Below are 22,065 nucleotides of genomic sequence, written 5' to 3' on the forward strand. Positions count from 1 at the left end.
TGAACAAAGGCAGGGCAGGGGAAGCTGGGAAGGAAGAGATGGAGAAATCCTAGCTGTGCCCTGGGTACCAGTCCTGCCTATGCACTAAAAAATCCTTTTCCTCATGTTTTCTTTATCCCACATGTATCAATTAATAAACCAAAAATGATTAGTTAGAACAACATTTATTGTTTTATTACTTTGTGGCAGGTGCTGTAACAGTGCTTCATATGCGTCACCTTATTTCATTTTCCTCCAGTTCTTCCAGGAACTACTACTTTATTAATGTGGGATCTGAGGCACAAGTGTGCCCAGGGTCACACTTCTGGCCAGCAGCAGACGTCAGATCCAACCCGGATAGTCTAAACCCAAAGCTGCCCCTCTTCTGTCTTGCCCACCTGCCCCCAGACCACTGCCTGTTCTGGTCTCTCGTTACCTCCTGGCCTCTGAAGCTGAATCAGCCCCCCATCCCTTCGTAGAACAAAAACTTAATTGCTCTCTAATTTCTGCAACTACTGTCCCGTTTCTTTCCATGTCATGATGTATTGAGCTCCTGACTGTCGATCTTCCCACCAGACGTTTGCTCCTTAGACTTCAGCCACCTGGTTTCAGTGTCCTTCCCACGTGCTCACACTAATTATTGTCCTGAAAAATTCAAAGTATCTCCAGTCTTCCTTCCCTTGTGTCACCTGAGTACTTTGCGTTATTAACCAGCCTTTTCTTCTTGAAACCACCTCCCCCAGATGGCTGCGGCACATTTCTCTCCCATGTTCCCCTCATTCCACGGGTTTCCTCTTTTTCTTTGTTACTTCTTTCCTGATAGAGAAACTGTCCCTTTTCTTCCAGTGCTCTGTGCGCACCTGCAGGGGTCGGATTTTTGTTTCTCGTTTGGTCTCTGTCTTCTGCTGTTCTCTTTTAATATGATCTTTCAACTTAACGCTTCATGTTATGCTTTCATTATCAGAACATGAATATCTCTCACCCTGTCTTAATTCCTCAACATGTTTTCAAGACCCAATCTCAATTCAATTTTGTACACTTCTGCTTCAGGGGTTTACTGCAGGTGTTTAACAAAGCCCCCCAAACACGCCTTTAATGCTGATCCAGTCACCCTCCGTGTGACCCCCTCAGTCAGCAGCAAAGACGTGCCGCAAGGATTCACTCATTCTGCTGTGAGTGTCAGCCTTTTACCTGATCCCCAGCTCCCCAATGGTTTGGATTTCTTTGGTCATGAAAATAAGTGCCAAACAGGTAGTAAGCTTAGGGAATTAAAACCGAAGCCTGTGGGTGGTGGGGGTGAGGGTGGCGGGGGCGGACTCAGGGGAGTAGCTCCCGCTGAATGCCTCTCAGCTGTGTCCAGGTTCCCGGGGGACCCCTACCTCTGCCCCCGCGCCTAACCCTGGCCTCCGAGGCTGGTGTGATTCACGGGCAGGCGGCCCACGGAGGCGGCCTGGCTCTGCAAGTCCTGCGCAAGGACACGACGACAGTTCTTGAGAACCGCTCGGGATGACACACAATTGACACTGATTTGAAACGCAAGTGCCAATAAAGGACCAGCCTGGAAGTGGTATGATTCGGGGTTTCCCTGCAGAGCGGGATTCACGTCTCCAATATCTGTATGAGTTTGTCAAAAACACAGCTCGGTCAAACAAACAAACAAACAAACAAAATAATGGTGCTGATCACCCCTGCTCCCCGGCCGGGCCCCAAAAGTCACCAAATGGGAATTCAGGCAAACACTTGGATTGAGACAAAAGAGCCACATCCCCCAGTTTTGCTTGCTTGCTTTTATTTTTATTTTTTGAGGGGGGCTCACGGGAGGCTCGGGCGTGGGGGCGCGAGGGGGAACCGAGCGCCTAGGCCTGGCCCCGCCTCCTGCCGTCGGGGGCTGGGGGGTCTGCAGGCCCTGCGGGGCTGTCCCTCCCTACGAGCAGCCTCCCCGCGTGTGCAGGTGGGCAGGTGGCCCCGCGCGGCGCCCGCAGCCCGGCCAGGTGGCGGCGGCGGCCCTCCGCGCGGCCGCGGCTCCCTCCCCGCCCACTGGCGGCGGCGCCCGACGGGCCGCACGCGCGGGGCCATAAAAGCCGCGGCCGCACGGGGCGCGCGCCGCCCACCGCCAGCAGCGGCCGCCATGCACGTGAACGGCAAAGTGGCGCTGGTGACCGGCGCGGCGCAGGGCATCGGCCGAGCCTTTGCAGAGGTGCTGCTGCGCAACGGCGCCAAGGTAAGCGCGCCAGCCCGGGACCGTGCGCCCGCCCCCGGCTCTTCCCCTGCCACAGGGCCCGGACACCCGGGCAGGCTGCGCCCCCGGCTCGCCCCCAACTTGCAGGGCTCGGGGACACGAGCAGGCTGCGCCCCCGGCTCTTCCCCTGCCGCAGGGCTCGGGGACACCGGCAGACTGCGCCCCCAGGCTCGCCCCAACCTGCAGGCTCGGGGACACGCGCAGGCTGCGCCCCCAGGCTCGCCCCAACTTTCAGGGCTCGGGGACACACGCAGGCTGCGCCCCCGGCTCTTTCCCAGCCGCAGGGCTCGGGGACACGCGCAGGCTGCGCCCCCGGCTCGCCCCAACCTGCAGAGCTCGGGGACACACGCAGGCTGCGCCCCCTGCTCGCCCCAACTTGCAGGGCTCGGGGACACGCGCAGGCTGCGCCCTGGGCGTGCACCTTGCCCCTTGCAAAAGCTGCGGAGGCCGGCGGTGGCGGGCAGACCTCCAAAGCTGCGGGGAGAGAATCCGAACTTGGACTGCGCCGTGCCAGCCCAGGATAGCAGCGCGCTGCTGGGTATTTCCTGCGAGTCTGTCTGCCAGGTCCACCGCCTCGCATCTCGACTCCTGTCCCCTCGTCTGCAGGTAGCACTGGTGGACTGGAATCTGGAGGCAGGTGTACAGTGTAAGGCTGCCCTGGATGCGCAGTATGAGCCTCAGAAGACTCTCTTCATCCAGTGCGATGTGGCTGACCAGGAACAACTGAGAGGTAAGGGGCATCAATCCATCAACGCGGAACACGCTTTGGAAAGGCAACCAACCTGAAGGCAGCCTGGGCAGGAGAGCCGGCCTCTGGGCGGGCAGCTCGGTCACCTCCGGGAGGGCGGCTGGCTACCTGGAGGCTCCACAAGATAGCTTGGGCTGTTGTTTCCTACTCTCATCCCAACAGCCGCAAGAACTAAAGGGGAAGCCAAGAGTGCTTGAGAAATCCTTTTATTTTAGTCATTTGGCAGCACAAATGTAGTCAAAATTCCTTTGTGTAGCCAAAGACAGCAAAGGATTGAAGCTGCTAATGGAACCTGGCAAGTTGGGGTGGGTTGTGGGGCTGTGGGAAACAGCTTCCAGAAAGACCCCAAGTCCAGTGACAGTCCAGTGCGCAGTGACTCTCTTTCAAATGTGATAGGACGCAGGATGAAAGGCCGTCACCACAGACGTGCTAGATGCCTTCCACCAAATGTTCGGTCCGGTTTTCCCCCTGTTAAAGGGGACTTTTAAAATAGCAATAGCTGTACTGCGGTGTTAGAACTGCAGGAGAGAGGTTTCTATCAGATTTTCCTCAATGCTTTCCTGTTTCCGTCTGCCCACTTAAAATAGACCAATCTACCTGGAAACTAGCAAGGACAATATTGGTGTAGACAACTAACAGATTTGGGCGTGTGTAAAGAGGCCCAATAGATTTGCATGAAAAAGACTTTTTGTTCTGGGAAAAAAAATGGAAAAGAATATTTGTATTTCACAGTTTTCTTGAAAGACTGAGTGAATAGTTAGGCACATCTTTAATCAAGGGACCAAAAAGTTTTCATCAAAGTTTCTCTAGTACTTCTGTTCTTAAAGGAACACGGAAGTGTGACTTTCTTTGAAAGTGTTGGAATGTTCTGTAAGAGTGAAAAATAGAGTGGTAGGTTAGGGAGGAGTGTTCCCCTACAGTTAAAGGAAATTGTTTTAAAGGAAATTATGTCATCAAAACTTGAAACTGCAAATTAAGACCTATAACTTGGCTTGTAAGCATGGGTAGAAGAGATCTTGAAACAGTGCTGGCAGAACATATTTTGCCAGAGGATAAAGGTTTGTTGATTGTGCATGATATTTTGAATCAAGAATAAAGCCATGTCATAACATACATGCTGATGGAATAGGGAACAGAGTCTAGATCATCTGAAAACTAGTTCTGCCTGACTTTGCATACTTTGACATGTGGCATTTAACCTTAATTGTTGTGCTTCCCAGTATTTAAAATCAGTGCCTTGGCTGTAAACACATTCCTTAAGGATAAGTGATTGGGAAGAGGGAACTCAGACACACACACAGTGACCAGGAGAGGCACGTTGGTCATGAGAAATCCTCGTGTTGTCTTGGACATCAGCATTTATTTGCATGTGGGGGAAATGTGGCTTTGACTCTTGCAATTTCAGGATTTATTGCTGCCTACAACTTTGGAAATGGTTTGGACGTGTGCCCAAGGGAGACTTCATTGGTAGCATAAAAATACAGAGGTGAGAGATTCTGGGAGATGATCTGATATGACTCATCTTACAAATAAAATAATGTAACACGGAGGGTTTGTGTAAATTATAAAGAGTGCCACAGCATAGGAATGTCAGCAAGACCTAGATCGTAAGCCACTTGAGCCCCAAACTCAGGGGTATGGCAGAAAGAAGGTCGCACACTACTCATTGGTAAGGGCGGAAGGTGAGGACGCGCGGAGACCGGCATGAGGAGGGAGAGGTGGAGCGGCAGTTCTGCTTATGTGAAGAAACATAACTGCATGTGGAGTTCTGAGAAATAGAACATACTTAGGATGGAATGCAAAAACAACAAAAAAAGTAATATTTCTTACATGGTTTCTACTAGAGAACCTTCTCTTGAGTCAATTTGAGATCTTAAGCAGCTAAAAAAGTCCACAAAAAAGTAAACAATTCATCTTTTGTTGTTGTTTTCCATTCCGTTATGGTAAAGGGTACTGTCAAGGGTACACGTCAGAAAGTGTTTGCATAATTTTTTGACAACTGACTCGCATAGTAATTTATCTATCCAGGAGCTGATCAATCCATGCCCTCTTCATGGTGTCTGATGGTTGTTTATAATTCTGTAACTTTATTCCAATCAGAATCAATTTGGCGTGGATCTCCTGTTTTCTAGGAACTCATATGTTGACACCAAGAGTTGGGAACACAGAACACATTTCTGTCATTTGGAAGAACCACCGCCATTGTCACTGCAGACTCAACAGAACGAGAACCCGTGTGAAAGGGAGACAGTTAGAATCAAAAGAACTATGTCAAAAGCTGCTTTGAGAAATAAAATGCTTCTCATTCCCAAGTGCCAAAGCCTCACATGAACTGCCTCAGGGGGCTCTGCAGGGACAGGACGTGTAGTTGGACAATGTAAATGAGTGACTCTCAGGTCTCAGAATTTACACAAATTTTACCCAGGTTGAACATAATTTTTAGAGAAGCTAGCAATACAAAGTAGCAACAATAGTGAGAAAGAGAAAAAAGTGAAATAGTCAATAGTGAAGTTACAGTAATCAAATAAAATCAGCCAAATGAGAACAAGACTTTTACTTAGTTGGATGTCAAAACTCCCTACAATGATCATGATGAGTCTGAATACACAAGAAGACTTGTATTTAATCTATCTCTTTATGAAGATCATATGGCTTATTAACAAGGGATGTTTGTGATCGTCTCAGTCGCCAAGCTTCAATAACTTAGGGACAGAGATATGTTGGCTGCCCCAACTGACTTCCAAGAGTTCTTAATTCAGGGTCCTCAGTTCTCCAAAATGCATCCCGTTAAGCTATCGCTTACAGAACTTTAATGTGCAAACGCATCCTCTTAAGATTCTGATTCAGTGGGTCTGTGGTGGCTGCAGTCTGCGTTTCCTACGAGTTCCCAGGTAATGCTCACGGTGCTGGCTCACAAACCACACTTAGAGAAGCCAAGTATCAAGTTGCTGTCTAACAGTGTAATTTCTACTAGGAGGGTGGGTAAATAAAAATTCATTTCTGGACATGGGATATGATTTAAATGTATATATGGAAAATAAAAATGTATCTATAATGTCATGGTTTTTTTTAATTAGATACTTTCAGAAAAGTTGTAGACTACTTTGGAAGATTGGACATTTTGGTCAATAATGCTGGAGTGAATAATGAGAAAAACTGGGAAAAAACTCTGCAGATTAATCTGGTAAGTGATGTAAGCCATGTTTATTGCCTAATATTATTTAATGCAATGATGTTTTTAAAGGAAAAAAGGTTCTTATATTCATGAAAACAATACAATGACCTGCAGTATAGGAAAAAGGAAGTTACAGAAAGCTAGAAAAAATCAATTCCTTTTACACATCTGAGGACAGTTGAGACTTTTAGTCATGAAAATAAATCAGTTTTAAAACATTGAAGGAAAATGCAAAAAAATAAAAACATAGTTTATTGCATTACCTAGGAGTTGGCAAATTATGACCACTGGCCACACTACACTACCGCCTGTTTTTGTATGACCTGCAAGTGAAAAATGGGTTTTACCTTTTTTCGTGGTTGAAAGATGTAAAAAGAAAAATATGAAATACATGAATATAAGAAATTCAAATTTCAGTTTCTGTAAAGTTTTATTGGAACGTAGCCACAGTGACTTATTTACACATTGTCTGTGGGTACTTTCATACAAAGGTGGCAGAGCTGAATAATTGTAACAAAAATTATGAGCAATTGGCTATGATGGATGGTGCCTAAAATATTTACCCTCTGACTCTTTACAGAGGAAAATTTGCCAATTCCTGGCTTAATATATTTACTTAAAAAAATAAATCAGTTTAATTCCAGGAATACATAGAAAACAAGGTTAACATGACTGCGGGACTTGGTAATTATGAAGATTTTTATCCTCAAAGTCAGTGTGTGGCATGTTTGTAATTTCCATGATGCTGGATGATCAGTCACTTTTTACTTAGATTTCAAAAATGTAGAATTAGGAAATAAAACATGTTTTTTATCCATTGTATCACAATGGTTATCCCATTTTATAAACACATGGGTTCAGTAAAACTCAAACCTTAGCTGAAGCAAAACATGAGAGCCAGGCTGTACACAGGCTCCCCCTGTCTTGGGTAAGGCCCTTCTGACCCATCTTGCAGACCAGGCACGTGAAGGTACAGAGGGGCCACTCGTGCGTGGACAAGCACACAGGGACTGGCCCTACCTCATGATTCCCTCCTACGAGATCATAAACTCCTTCAAAACAGGAACTGTGGTAGGTGTTTCTCTGTCGCTCTCCCAGTAATCGACAGTGTCTTGAAGATAGTGCTCAGGCAAATGTCTGACTTGAACGAACAGTCCCTTGAGTGACTGAGCTGCAGTAACTCAATGGGATTGATTCTCGGCCTCACAAAAGAGGTAAATCTGTAAGCGCCGCTTTGAGAAGGGTGCAGGGCTGCTCTCCAGACTTGACAGATGGGTTTTAGCAACTCTTTAACCAACAACCAGAAGCACTCTTTTAAAGTACAAACACCCTCCTTCTATTTCTTCTAAAAAATTTCTCAAGTATTCTCATTATATTTCAAAATTACTTTAGAACCTACTTGTCAAGTTTCCTTCAAAATGCTTCTGGGATGTGCATGGGTGTTGTGTGCATGTGTGTGTGTATGTGTGTGTATGTGTGTGTGTGTGTGTGTGCACTTAGAGACCTGAAAACTGCATTCCCTGAGTTGAGGCAATTTTATGATTTTCTCCTACTTTAAGCTTGTAATGTAGTGAAATAAAATGAAATGCTTTTCCATTAATCATACTTAAGTCTTGAGGCTAAATCTTACTCTATCATGGCGCAGCAACATTTAATACAACATTGAATTTGCTTAATGAATATGTAACTTAATTTTATATTCATATCTCTAAGTTTCTTTTGTTAAAAAATGTCTTTTTGGTTTGGATGTCAATTATTCTTTGCTTTTACCTTTTTGATCTGTCAGCTTTTGAACACAATGTAGTCAGATCTAAAATCACCAATGTCAGATTGCCTGCCTCCTTCAGTATTTCTGTCAGTTTGGACTCTATATTCTAAACTTCTAATATTTGGAGCATAAATTGCTGGTGACTATAATTATATTGATCTTTGATTTTTTTTAAGTTGTTCCCCCATTTGCAATCTGTGATGTTTTTGATCCATTCTGTATTTCCAGGTATAAAATTGGTACCCTATCTTTCTTCTGGTTCACCTTTGCCTATGCATATATTTTTGTATTACTTTATTTGGAAAATATAAGTAACCTGTTTTTGTTAAATTTGTCTCTTCCTGGCAGTCTCCTGTAAGATCTTTTAAATCACAGCTGGGAACATCCACTTTTATATTTGTGAATTTAAGCCATTTATATTTACTTTTGTGCGTCTATTAGGATTTATTTCTTCCACTTCAGTTTATATTTTACATTTACTGAGTTTTCTTTTTGCTTTTATTCTTTTTCCATTATTTTCTTTAATTCCATTGGATAGCTTTAGTTTTCTTCTGCTGGTATAAAACTACAGTTTATTAGTCTTTGGTGATTACCTCTGATTTACTTATGAACCATACTTCTTTACATCTTTTGGTTGCCAGATTAAATGTGTGTGTGTGTGTGTGTGTGTGTGTACAACCAATTAGGAACTGCAGGAATTTTTAAGAGTACGTCCCTCTTGGAAAACCCCATAAAGCAACAAGTTTTTTTTTTTTTAATCAAACTATGCTAGTGAAAAGGCACAAACCACCCAGCAGCTTCCTTCCTTTAGCACTGTACTGATACCTTTAATAGTTTCATCAGTCATATCTACAGATATTTTATAGATAAAGGGCATTAAGATATAAAGTTCCTATATTCAGTGCATTCATAATAGACTCCATAATGTCTCTTCTTGGAGAAATCAGCTATTCCAAAACAGTGTGCAATGATTAGAGTTAGCACAAAGAAACATGAAAAGGGGCTATCACAAAGATTAATAGTCAGATTATCTCTCGCCATCCAGCTGAGAGGGTGTGTTTGCTTTAATGTAGCCTAGGTGAATAAACACCTGCTCCAGGCTGGAAAGCTCCTACCTTGTCTGCAAACAGACAGTTCTGGAAGACCAGGGAACTTTACCCGACCCCTTCGGTCCCAGCTCAGCCTCCCCGAGCCTTCTGCACTGAAGTTCATCTGCCCTTTATTTTTCTTCAGACTCTGCTGACATAGGCCGCTCCTTAGTTTAATTCCAGAGACTGATGGCATTAATTTAATTTTACAAGGAGAAAACAAAGTATAACCTTTGTTACCCATATATGACTTAAAAGAATGTTACCTCGTCTCCTACCTTACAACACCCACTAGAAGAGTAGATTAGAGTCTGACCAATTATTGGCCTTCCAACTTCATTATCTCTTAGTGTAATGCAAATATTTGTGTGTGGTGTATATAATACATTTTTTTAAAACTCTGATCTGGATGTAATTTACCTTCTTATACAATTCCATGTGTTTTCTTTGGCATGTTTTTCCATGTTCATGTCCATGACAGAGAATAGCTGCTTACTTAGAGGACCTCACAGGTTCTCTCTCCTTCTTCTGAAATCAATATATTTATATCATTCTGGTAGGGCCTGCCAATTTTTAAACTTGATGAGAAATATTTTTATACAGGTATTATTTATGCTAGCATACCATAAGCCCTTTCATGGCAGAAAACTACTGTTTTGGGTACAGATTAAGTGTTCACTATTTATTGGATAAATAAATTGTCCTTCTATGATATTTGGCATGCATGAATATTCATTTCCGTGTCTTAATACAATGTCTGGATGATTTCCTAATCCAGGTGTTGCTCACCAGTGCCACTTCTACTCCTTACCAGATTCACCTCTTATTCCCCACTTTGTAGAGCTCACCACTCTCCCCACACAGGAGGCACATTAAATCTCTTCCCAGTTTTGTTTGTCCATTAGGCTTTTCTGTGCTTCCTTCTCTGTCTGAAGCCACCTCAGCAGCCTCATGTATAGCTGCTCAGAGCTCACTAGGAAGGTTCAGGAAAAAAATGAGTCTTCACATAATTATCAAAGGTTACTCTGGCAATTGGGCTGAGGTAGACTTATTGGTAAGACTATTCTGTGATGTATTTGTTACTTTTTGAAGCTTTGATGAGCTTAAATAATTCATTCCCACTCAGGTGTGACTTACAATCTAATTTGGATACATAACTAACTTGTATTGAATCCTTTAGTATATTCAGATAAAAAGTAAACTAAATAGGTGGCTATTGCTGGGGTTTTTTTCCTCCAAAGTGCAAGAGTGGACTAAAGATTTGCACTGGAAAGGGTATGCATTTAGAACTAGTCAAAAGTAGATTTTAGTCCTGAATCTAGAATTCATGAACTTTTATTTCATTCTCTGATCATGAATTTCCCAATTTGTGAAAGGATGAAGTCAATGTCCTTACCCCTAAAGATGGTTAAGCTTAAAGAAACCATAATTTGTATAAGGGATCCATCACAGAGCTACTCCATAGTATTCACTCAAGAAATTGCACTTCTCCTTGAGTATAAAAACCAACATTTTCTTCATTCTCACTGCCTCATTTGTATATGAGGTGGGTTCCTCTTTGCTTCTCTATCTCTATTTAATAAAGAACTGAAACAATAGATAGAAACATCATTGTCAGATGTACTCCCATTTCTTGGGTCCCAAGGATATTGATTATAAGTTAAATTAGCAACTACTTTCTGTTATTTATACTCTATAATATCTAATGATCCAGTTGAACTATTGTAGTTAGGCAAAGTTTGCTAAATCATAAGTAGCTTCTGCAAGGAGGAAAACAATACTATTTACAGCCTAACAAGCAAAAATGGAAAAAAGATTGAACACAGAAAAAAAATGATGAAAAAGAATTTGAGAAAAACAAGCTCATCTCTATTAGCCTTCCTTGAATATTGGGCTGGAGAAAGAAAAGAAACCTGACAAGTGAGGTTCATGATTTAGATGACATATATGTATTTTTTAAATTACAGTGTAACACAAAAACCCTAAATAAATGAAAAGGAAGCTCAGAGCAGAGGGAGATGAGATAAGGGAAATGACACATTAGGAAATTTTAGTAGCAAATACATATACACACATGCACGATATAAGTCATAGGAACATACATACACATGTGTGTTACAGGAGGACCTGGTGTAATAAGAAGAGTTAAGCAGGTAAACTGTTCTTCCATTTATCTTCATTACTGGAGAATTATTCCCACTATAGGGAAATTTATGAGAGTTATTTTAAGTTACAGCATGCTTTAATCAGTGAAAAAAGTAATTTAAGATTCGGTATACAACATAATTACAATTTTTGTATTTCATTTAAACATTGTCCCTTCATAACCAAAAATATTGAGTAAGCATGTGTTAATTAGATCACTTTGTCAGTAATTGAACTTTTATTTATTTTCACTATGTGAAATTAGGTATAGGTTTTTCGTTTTTGAGAGTCAAATACAAAATTTTAACTACCTTTACAAAGTGGACTGAAATAATACTATAGATTCCAGCTATCTTGTGTTTGTAGTTACATGTCTGTAATTTTCATTTCCTTTTTCTCTAGATGCTTGATATTATAATGACTAAATCTATAAGGTATATATATAAACATTGCTGAAGGACCAAAATATATATTTAGAATATTAACAGGACACACTTTTTCTATGGTTTTCTAAAAATCCTCTTACTATATTCCCTGAGATAAGGAAGAGCTTGTTATAGCAAAGGAAGAGAAGTGAAAATATCACATATGCACAGCTAAGCATTTGACCTTGTCTTGTATATTTATCTCAAGAATGCTTTCATCTGAAAAGTTACTCAATTCTTAACCAGTAATGGATGGGAAAATAATCCTTTGTCCTTCTTCACAAAGACCTGAACATAAATCTTGCTTTTTAAAGAACTTAAAAATAAAGCTCAAACATTTCCAAATTTTCTATCTGGCTGCAACTTGTAGATGTTGAAAACACAAAAGCCAGGGTGTCAGCAAAGCTGTAAATACCTGAGAATAAAAGCATAGCGTCAATACGCATAAACAGAACTTCTGTTCAGACTTGCTAGAGGCTTGGACAGAAATGAAAAGACTCTGACTGCACTAATTCCAGTCATCTGCATTTTTTTTTCTTCTTATATAAACCATTAATGTTCTGTTTTTTCCCTTTTAAAGGGAGTCAGCTGGAGATTTTGCTCATTCTCTTTTAAGAGTCCTTTTAACAAGTTGACACCTGGCATAAGTGAATAGAATCTTCAATTTACTTTTTTATCCTAGAACTACCAGCAGGGAAAGAGGCAACTCTGAATGCCAGTCACGAGACACCAAAAGGGCGTTTTAAAATTGAAAAAAGGTTAAACACACACACACGCACACACATACACATATATATCCTTAGTTCTAGGCTGATTATATTTTATAGCCTCTTCTTTACAGTATTGTGAAGAGTGAAAAGAGTAGGAATTAAGACATCAAAAGAAAGATTTCACCTTTTCAAAGTCTGTGTTGGAAGGGAAAGGAATTCCTAAATCTAAAAGGGAAAATAAGGTTTCAGATATAAGTAGCATATCCCAAGTTGGTTTTGGTAGTGCTGAATTCTTAAATGTTAGAGCAAAATAGAAAAGATGCCTACCCACCTTCAAGACGACGTCACGAAGCAGAGGAAACCACGGAAAGAAGAGCCGCAAGACGGTGAACAAGACAGAGGGACGGACGACACTGAAGAGGGTGCGTGTCTGAGCGACAGGGAGTCCCTCGCGTGAGCTGGGTTAAACAGTGACGTGATCTCGCACAAGGCAGAGTTCAGGATGGCTTTATGATGCAGCCCAATGGTGCCCTCAGGACCATTTCTTCTCCTGTCTCCCAGCTGCCGTCCTTCCTAGTGGTTTATCCTAAGGATGCTGGCAATATAACTGTTCCTCCAGCCATTGCACCCATACAAAGCAGTGGGGGAAAAAAGGGTGGGGGGTAATGTAATCATTTCTCTCTAGTTTTCTTAAGAGCAAAGAAAATGCTCCCTTCAGCACTCTGTCCTGCCACCCCTCCCCAGCCCGGACCCCACCTGCTGCCGACCGCACCTCAGGTCTCACTGACAGCATGGGGCACATGCCCGCCCCCAAACCAGGCACTGGCAAGGAGCGTGGGGTTTCCATGGCTGCCAGATGAATCAGTGTCTGCACTAAAGATGGGGAGATCATCTTCCTCTGGGTTCCATGGGGAAGGTAGACACAAATGCAAATTTGAATTTTGAAAGCAAATTTGAATTTTTATTAGATAAAAAAGCAAAAGAAGGAAATGAAGACTGTGCAGGAAATCAAGGGTATCCCTTATACATTCCAAGATCCAAGAGAATTAAACAGAACAGGTGGTGTGGAATATCTGGACATGAGAACCACATGCTCAGAAGGGTGAATACCTTTTGCATCCACTATTTAGAAAAGAAAAAGAACATACAGAATTCTTGAAGATGCTGGGAATGGAGTGAAAGTAACCAAACAGTACTGGAATACAACCTTTATCCTAACATCTCAGGTTGGGCACCTAAGAGAAGTGAAGTTTTGCAGAGATGTGGTAAGCTCCCCAAGCTCAGGCAAACAAGAGAATCCAGTCAATGACTAGCTGTGAAAACGAACATCCACTTCAACGCCTTTCTCTGATGTGTTTGCAGAAATCTCCCGAGGCGTGTGGAACAGTACCAAATACTTCGGTGTCTGACTGCATGAGAAAGCATAATGACTGTGTTGCTTTCCCCGTTTCTGTCCCTGGCTTAGGCTTCTGTTATCAGTGGAACCTATCTTGGTTTGGATTATATGAGCAAACAGAATGGAGGGGAAGGCGGCATCATCATCAACATGTCGTCCTTAGCAGGTAAGGACAATTACCATGTTAACAGCGATTTCTATTCGTAATTTGGATCACAAAAGTAAATCTTCAGAGTATATTTAGTGTCAACTCTGGTTTGAAATGGAAAGTGTGTTTTGTTTTGTTTTGTTTTATTTGTCTCCTGGCTCTGTGGGATTTTCTGTTGCCTAATATCGGAAGGTTGAACCATATGTTTATCTCTCTTATTCTGAAGTGTGATTTTTCAAGCTATCTTACTGCAGTACTATTTGTTAAAAATGTGTCTATAATGTGTTCCCAGAGTTACTGGTTTTCTAAGGTTGTTGTGTGACTCCTGAGCAGAAAGCACCTTTGACAACATAAAAAGTACTAAAATGAAGCTAAGGTGTCGCTACTGTGCGACTACAGTGAATGTACAATTTTAAAAATGGTAAAAAGAGTAGTTGGGATATACCGTGGCCGGGCGATGGGGGCCAAACTCTGCCTTCTTGGGGCAGGAGCACTGCATCCAGAGTTGTACATGTCGGTGACAGCCTCCTGCAAGCAAAGGAAGCCCCCCTCCCCAGAATGGTTGAGGCCCAGGTGTTTAAAAACTAGGTTGAACAGAGAGAAGCAATGGTGGGAAAGTAACTGAAATATGTGCCCCGGTAAAGGAAGTTACTCTAATGAGCTGTGTACACATTTCTCTCTGCTTGACTCCTGTCTCGGGTAATAAGAATGTTTCTTTCCTCCTGGGATAAGGAGGGCGTCTTTTACATGAGAGTTTAATCTTCTGCTTTCTGGAAGAAAAGGGGAGGTCAGAGTCCCCTTCTCCCACTTGCTGTGTGCCAGCCTTCAATGCTAAACTGCCGTGAGAACTAGATCCCAATGTGCAATGGCTTAAATAGAGTTTAACCTTATTCCTCACTCCTATGTGAGCCTGGGGCGCTATTCTGCCGTGAAGGACCTCTCCTACGTGCAGTCCCCAGGAAAACCAGCTCTCAGGAGCACTTCCACACGGGCTTCCAAGGTCACACTGGCCCTGGTGGACTCCTTCCTCACCAACAGAAGGAGAAAGAGAACATTGAGAGGCATGAGTGCCTTTCTAAGCCCCACAACGGCACGCCTCATCTGGGCTCGGCCTCCAGTACAGAATTTCCTCTCCTGGCAGCCCTAACTACCCGGGAGCCCAGGCATGTAGCCTGGCCATGTACCAAAGGGAAGAATGGATCTCAGTGTGCAGCTAATACCTTGGCCACAATAGGCAATCCAACTCCATTTCATTCAGAGCAGTAGGATTCAGTATCAGCTGATAGCATGTCACTCCTTAGTAGCTAAAAAAGTTCCTTTGGCAGGAACTTTGGGTTCAACCTAGACTGGTGATTGGCTTGTTACATTCTAGAAAAATATCCTCAATGGTTCGCGAATCGTTCCAGTGAAATTGTGGAGTTTTCAAAGTCTGATCAATACTGACAGCAAGTCTAAAGCATTCATGTCCAAAGACAGTGAGATGTTCTTCAGCTCTCTGGCTGGTGTCTGTTAGTGTGGTGATTTCAGAGGAAATTACAATGGACCCATGTTCTGGGTTGCTTACAGACACAATGACATCCCTAAAGTCACTACAGACCTAATCCTATAAAATATGCAGGGTAATCTGGTGATTTTTTCCTAGTATGACATCAGCTTATAAATCATTTCAATTCTAAGGATACAATAAAAGGTAATAATGCAGATAATACTTAAGGGATATTTGGACCCAGAGAGGACCAGATTATAGATTCTGGGAGACTAAGACCCTACAGGCTAAATTCACGCTATTATAAAATAAAATCACAAGAAAAAAATACTTAAAAATCCAGGGATGACAATCAAGAGACAATTCCATGGATTCCCTTGCCGATAGCAGAGCTCGCAAAGCCTGGAGGAACACAGCGTGGTGCAGGGATCCCCTCGCCCTGTCCCGCCGGGGCACCCGTGTCATCCTCAGGAGGGCTGGGGGGCCTCAGGGCTAGATCAGTTCAGGACACTCTGGGAGAGATTCTGCACCCTCAGAGGGAGCTAACTCGCCCCAAAGAGCATGAGTAGAGAACCAGTGTAGTATTGCCTTTTCTCTAATAAAATTTAAATATATACTAACAAGTAGTATTCACTGAGGACTCACTGCCCACATGATATTTTAAACACTGTGTACATATTATCTCATTTAAACATTTCTGTTAAGTAGCTTCTTTTATCTCCATTTTGCAGATGAGGAAGCCCAGGTAGGGAATTTAGGTGACTTGCACAAGTTTACGTGGCGAGGAAGCAGTAAAACTGGGATTTACATGCCAACAGCCCGATACAAGACCCCATTTGCCTTAACCACCAGATGAGCTCCGCTATTTTGAGTTTGTCTGTCAATCATTTCTCCATCCACGTCTATTTTCGCCTAACTGTGAAATAAAAGGAACTGAATTCCTATACCCTGAGGAAGCCGTCAGGATTCGCTAGCACCTTCAGGCCCCCTGGCTACCGCTCTAGCCTCCAGACTATGTCACTAAACCTTTGGGGACATCTTAAGCTTTTGCCCCTCTTGGCACACTTATTAAAGCCCTGAAAACATCTGGGGAGCTCCCCAAGGTCTCAAGTCAATACACGCCATTGAGAAGAGCCGTTTAAGGGTTACAGCTGGATGTCCACTTTGCCTTCTGGGCCGAGGGCCTGATTTAACCCAGTCCCCAAGCCTGAGTATTAATTCCCTTTTTATTTATCTTCGAGCCAATGTATGGAACCCTGTGTGGATCTTTGTCTAGTTAGGCAGATACAGCACTGAAAGGTTATAAAGATGAGATGGTTTGGAATTATTTTCCTGGGCCCCTTATAATTTAATGAATATCGCGGCATGCCAGACCGCTTCTCCAGCTGTTCTTCCCCGCCGGCAGGGTGTCTCTGTTTGTCTCAGTTAGTGAGTCTTTGCCGTTTTTACGCGATTTGGAACCTTCATCCTTACAAACGGAGGTGCCCTTCCTCCCTAGTGCCCGGCCACATCTGGTGCACTTACGGTTTCCTGCTCCCTGGCCTGGACAGCCCCTGCGAGCTCGCCCCCCACCCACAGCGTTGTCCCTAAGGTGCCTCCATCTCAGAACCTATTGTTATATATTTTATCCACTCTTACCAAGAGCTGCTATTCTTCCCATAAAGAGATGACTTAGATAAAAATTCAGGATTTTAAAGCAGGAGAAGAACATGAGGGAGGACGTCCCAGCCCTCACACCTCCCTCAGAAATGCTGTCAGCAGTGTCACACCCTGGAAGCCACAGCAGACTGGCCAAGGCCAGAGGCCCAGGAGGGCTTGGAGGGTTTGGAGGGTTTACCAGGCTCAAAGCACTTCCTCCCCCCAGTGCATTAAGCACAACTGACAAAGCTGTAGGGAAAGGGTTTCAAGCACCTGCTCCCTCCGGGTTTTCCAAACTCGTTCCTCTCAGACCTTCCCTGCCTGCCCCTGCTGCCCGCCCTGCTGAAGGACTGGCTGCTCCACCGTCCCGCCCGGCCTCGCTCGGACTCGGGGAGGCCTTCGCTGGTTTGGGCAGGGAAGTTAATGAGTAATGACCACTGACGCAGACCAAGTATCCAATACAGTCAGTGAGTGTCCCACGCAGAGGAGCCGCTGAAGGGCCGAGGGACGCCTCAGCCTGCGGAGTGGCAGCTGTGCTCCGGGCGGGGGCTGCAGAAGTTGTTCCGATCGCTGCCCACCACTCTTCTGCAGGAGCTTTTGTCAACCATCATCCTGTGAGACCTGCACTCATGTGGCCACATCCATCCTTACCTACTAAAAAAAGTAAAAGTTGCAGGGAATGCCAGGGAAGAGTGAAGTCTGCTTTAATGCAGGTAATTACACACTTGCTCCTGTGACAGTCACAGTATTACACAGTGGCTTCAAACAGTGGGAAGGACAAACCAGTTTGGTGCAGGAGTGGGAATCTGCCCAGCAATCCCGTTCCTACGTGCCTGCGCGCTCAGCCACAGAGGCCTGGGTGTGCTCTGGGGGCATCCTGTGCATCTCTAAGCCACGTCACTCCGTGGCTTTTGTGGGCAGGGCCATGAAAGTCTTACTCTGAATTAAAAACAGGAGAGTATCAAGAATATACTTGTAAATCAAAGAATTTGTCTTAGCATATCTTCAACACAATACGCACTTGAGCTATAAATTTTACCTAAATGAATATAATTAGCTTGCAGTTTGTGTTAAGGTGACAGTGCTAAAGTGGCCACAGTAGGTAACGAATGCAAGTTAGTCAAACCCTTCTTGAGCATTAGCATAGAGGAAATGGAGACATAAAGGTAACTAGACCAAGTTGCTACCCCAAGAATTATATGTCAGTATCTCTTACCGTTGTGACAAAACTAAATAATTAGCAAGATACAGTCTATTTAAGCAGAAACATACAATGGGGTTGCAAGGCGTTGGGATCCCCATGGCCTGAAGAACAGTAATTAGACTGGAATGTCACAACAGACCAGAAATTTCAAGTGAGTTAAAACACTGGTCACCTTCTGTCAACTCCAGGCCGAATGGAGAAATCACGTAGTACCACCGTCTGCAACTGTTATTTTTTGGAAGGGGGCTGAACGTATTTTGCAACTGCCAAATTCCAGGCATTGTGATAAATAATTGCCTATGTGATGTCACACTCAACTCTTAAAAGTCCCTACAGTGGTCAGTTCAATTATCTCCAACTTACAGCTGAACAATTGGTCTCAAATAGGTGGCATAACTTGGAAAATGTAGGGAGAATTAGTAGTATGATAAAGCGATTTTATTTTGCTATATTTTAGTGTGCATCATGGAATGGATGAGCCTGCATTATCTGGATCTTAATTGGTCAGATGCCAGCGGTTAAGTATCTGTGAACCCCCTGTCTTGTTTAGTACTGGCAGAATAAGTCATGGTGTCCATTTTGCTGTTTAATGGCTTAAACTTACTAAGAAGACACAGACTAGAAGGAAATAGTAGATCAAGCTTAAATATGTATAAATCAGTCTTTTGAGAAAGACAAAAGATTTAGGAAATCCTAAAAGATTACTAGGATGTGAACAGTCTTCTGGGATTTAACGTGCAGAGACATTCCCCGGGGACTTTGTTCAGATGCACGTCCTGACTTGGCAGGTGCGGGGTGGGGCCCGAAAAATCTGATGCTCATTCTTGGACCCCGCTTCGAGCAACCAGCCTCTAGCGGCCTTGGGCTACTCTCTGAGTGGGGTACGGTGACCTTCTGCAAAGCTCATGCTTCCTCTGATCGTAGCGTGAGCAAAGACTGGACTTGTAAGGAGGATTTTGGTGGAACATAAGAAGCGACTTTCTGAGAATTAACAAGAGTTAATTCTCAAGGAAGTTACCTTTCCAGAAAGACTTTTATTATAGGTGATGTAGAGGTTTTATGAAAGCTTATCTCACTTTTCATGTCATGTCACACTTTAAAACCTGATCCGTTAATGGCAAACAGGAGGCCGAGGGGGTGGAAACATCAGATAAGATGTCCTGTTATGAGGAGAGTCGGAGTCGCGACTGTGGGCGGCTTTCTGCGTGAACAGAGATAAGTAGGTGCTTGTTAGTTCCCCCTTTTCCTTCATATTAGAGAAAGCATGGCTAAAAACAGGAAGATGGGGACACAAAAAATGAAAAAAGTTATTTTGATTGTGAAGAAAATAAGAAGGGTTTACTGCCTGCTTTTTGGCGCAGCTGCTGATTATCAACTTTATTACGTAGGTTCTCAATTCATTTTCCTCAGTTGAATTTCTTGAACATTTCTGTCTAGTGTCTTGTACATGATTTCTATCCATTTAAAGGAAAATATGTTTGGTGATTCAGTACAATTGCCCTGTCTGAAGAGACTTCAGTTTTTTGCCCAGAATATTTTTGAACTTCTTACCTTCTACGTGATGTAGAAATATGGGTAGAAAGAATATTAAGGACAGAAGAACTAATGTGGAAATGGAAATGTATTGTTTTACACGACTTCCTTGTTTATTCTGTAATTGCATGTGTAGTTTTCAGATATTAATTTTTTTTTATAATTATCTCATTGGTCAATGGCCATTTGATGTTACTCTCCTGAGTGGTTGTAGAAAATACTTCTCTGTTTTGTGGGTCAAGTTTCTCCCTCTACTGGTATTTTTCTCTAAATCTACAGTTATGACAGATACAAACCTGCTACTAAATAGACATGTTCTATTTAGAAGAGAACCATTTTGCAATTCTGTAAGTCACCTTGCGTAGTGCCGGCCCCAGAATTAGTATTGCAAAATCCATTCTTAACTGTTTTAATATCAGGAATCCATTTTTAAGCACAGATAAGAGATTTCTTACAACGTTGAACAAAGGACATTTTTTTACAGGCTGTTCTCATTGTCACAAGCTTTTATTTTGTTGCTGATCTTAAATCCTTTAAAACAAAATAATGCCCCTGTGCCTATGGGAATTAATTTGAAAGATTCCAACTACCCAGAGTAATTCCAGCAACTGGCCCTGTGGCCATCACACTGGCAGAACCCCCTGAAGCCGGAAGGGGTAACTGGCTGTTCAGCTGAAGAAGTCCTGCCCGACCCCTGCCCCAGGAGTCCCTCCACACAGCTCAGTGGACTATAGAGTCAATACCCCTTCCTTAAACTTTGTTCTTGAAAGGTTCTTCATGAAGCAATAGCAAATAGTCATGCTTAGAATGGTCCAGGCACTGTTTCAGGTATTTTATGTAAATGAGCTCATTCAGGACATCCTGTAGCCGCTGCTGGTCACTCCAGCTCAAGAAAGGAGACGCTGCGGTCACAGTGGCTACCCCTCCTAAGGCAGCGTGGCTCGTTCTGCCGGATGCAGCAGCATTTGAGCTCAGCCAATCTGGCACCCAAACCCCAAACCACTGTGTCCCTCTTGACAAATTCAGTTGAAAGGTCAGTTTTAAGTGGCTAAATATTGTAAGAAATAACCTTCTGGTAAAAATGGTGGTACTCCACTGACTCTATTTGAAACATGCTTTTATTATGTTTGGCACTTAATTGGTACCAAGCACAAATTTTAAAAAGAATTCACTTCTATAAAGCCTTTTGAATTAACACACGCTCTATTTTAAGGAAAGAAAAAGAATGGGAAATGTGGCAATAACTAACCCAAAGCTCCCTCTATGGGGCTCGAGACAGAGTGAGCGATCTTGGCTGGATATCTGGAATTTAAATTTGATAATCTCTCGTGTGTATGAGAGACAGAGAGGAAGAGAGAGGGAGGGAGAGGGGGAGAGAGGCGTTGAGAGAATGAATTTCATCCACAGGCATGGACAAGGCCTCCTCGGGAAGTGGGAGGCACACAGAGGCCAAGAGGGCCAGGGGCTGCCCTGGGGTTCTCCGGCATGTTTATGGTCCAGTCAAGGAGGAGGGGTCAGCAAGGCACAGGGGCAAGAAGCTGCCAGTGGGCGTGAGGCAGAGGGAAACCAGTGCAAAAGGGAAGTGTTTCCAGGGAAGCATAATTGACTGTGTCAGTTGCTCCTGCTTGGAAACAAGCAAGATGGAAAGAAGAAATTTAGCCCTAGCAAGATGCACGTCATTGACAACCACTGTGAGATGTTCCAGCGCCATCAGATGAAGGCCCCATCAGAGTGAGGCCTGGAGCAAATGGGAGGGAGGAGAACAGAGACTATGGACGTATTAACTCTTTTGAGTACTTGTTGTTGTGAAGAGAAATGGAGTGGTAGCTGGAGAAAGATGGGAGACCAGGAGAGGTACTACTTTTGGACAGGTGATGTGGGACACGTTCCTACCTCTAGGAGAGGGATTCGCATCTGATCCTCACTTGATAACAGTGACCCCGGAGGCTTCTTAAAATACTTCCATCTGTCCTTTCTGTGACGCATACTTCCCTTGTTTTCTTCCAATCCACTGCTTCAGCCTTCTCGGTCTCGTTTGCTTGGCCATCATCTTTCAGAGAAGGTTGTCATGTACAGTTGTGCAGGCTGTAAACTGCAGGCACTTCTAAGGGCACAATTTACACCGAGCATTGTGCGAGTGGTTTCCCCAGAGTCATACCATACACGCCCTGCCCAGTTCTGTGTGCTGACCCTGATTACTGGCCTCAGAACACATTTTTATTTGAAGTATATAGAAACAATGTCATGTCGGTGTTGGGGGTTTAAGGTAGGAGCAGAAGTTTGGCTAACCAGTGCTGAGGCCGCACCACAGCCGCAATGTTATTACGCTAGTAAAGGAAAAGTGAGTCTTGAGACCCAATAGAAAATGTTGAATTTCTGAAAT

General features: G+C 43.5%; 1 protein-coding gene across 5 annotated transcripts in view; it reads left to right on the forward strand.

The window, feature by feature from the left end:
- Window positions 1-2,044: 2,044 nt before the first annotated feature.
- Window positions 2,045-22,065, forward strand: part of HPGD (15-hydroxyprostaglandin dehydrogenase) — a 28,267-nt gene continuing 8,246 nt past the window's right edge. For 3 of the 5 annotated variants that reach the window (XM_036998813.2, XM_036998817.2, XM_073232791.1), the window contains exons 1-4: window positions 2,045-2,200; window positions 2,825-2,948; window positions 6,044-6,150; window positions 13,743-13,839. In XM_036998813.2, coding sequence (XP_036854708.2) covers window positions 2,108-2,200; window positions 2,825-2,948; window positions 6,044-6,150; window positions 13,743-13,839 — 421 coding nt within the window. In that variant the 5' untranslated portion in view covers window positions 2,045-2,107. Of the gene's footprint in view, window positions 2,201-2,824; window positions 2,949-6,043; window positions 6,151-13,639; window positions 13,840-16,038; window positions 16,395-22,065 lie in introns of those variants that run through there. The other 2 variants (XM_036998815.2, XM_073232790.1) reach the window with 2 other exon arrangements.

The sequence above is a fragment of the Manis javanica genome, chromosome 3 (genome assembly GCF_040802235.1).
Source record: "Manis javanica isolate MJ-LG chromosome 3, MJ_LKY, whole genome shotgun sequence".
NCBI lineage: Eukaryota > Metazoa > Chordata > Mammalia > Pholidota > Manidae > Manis > Manis javanica.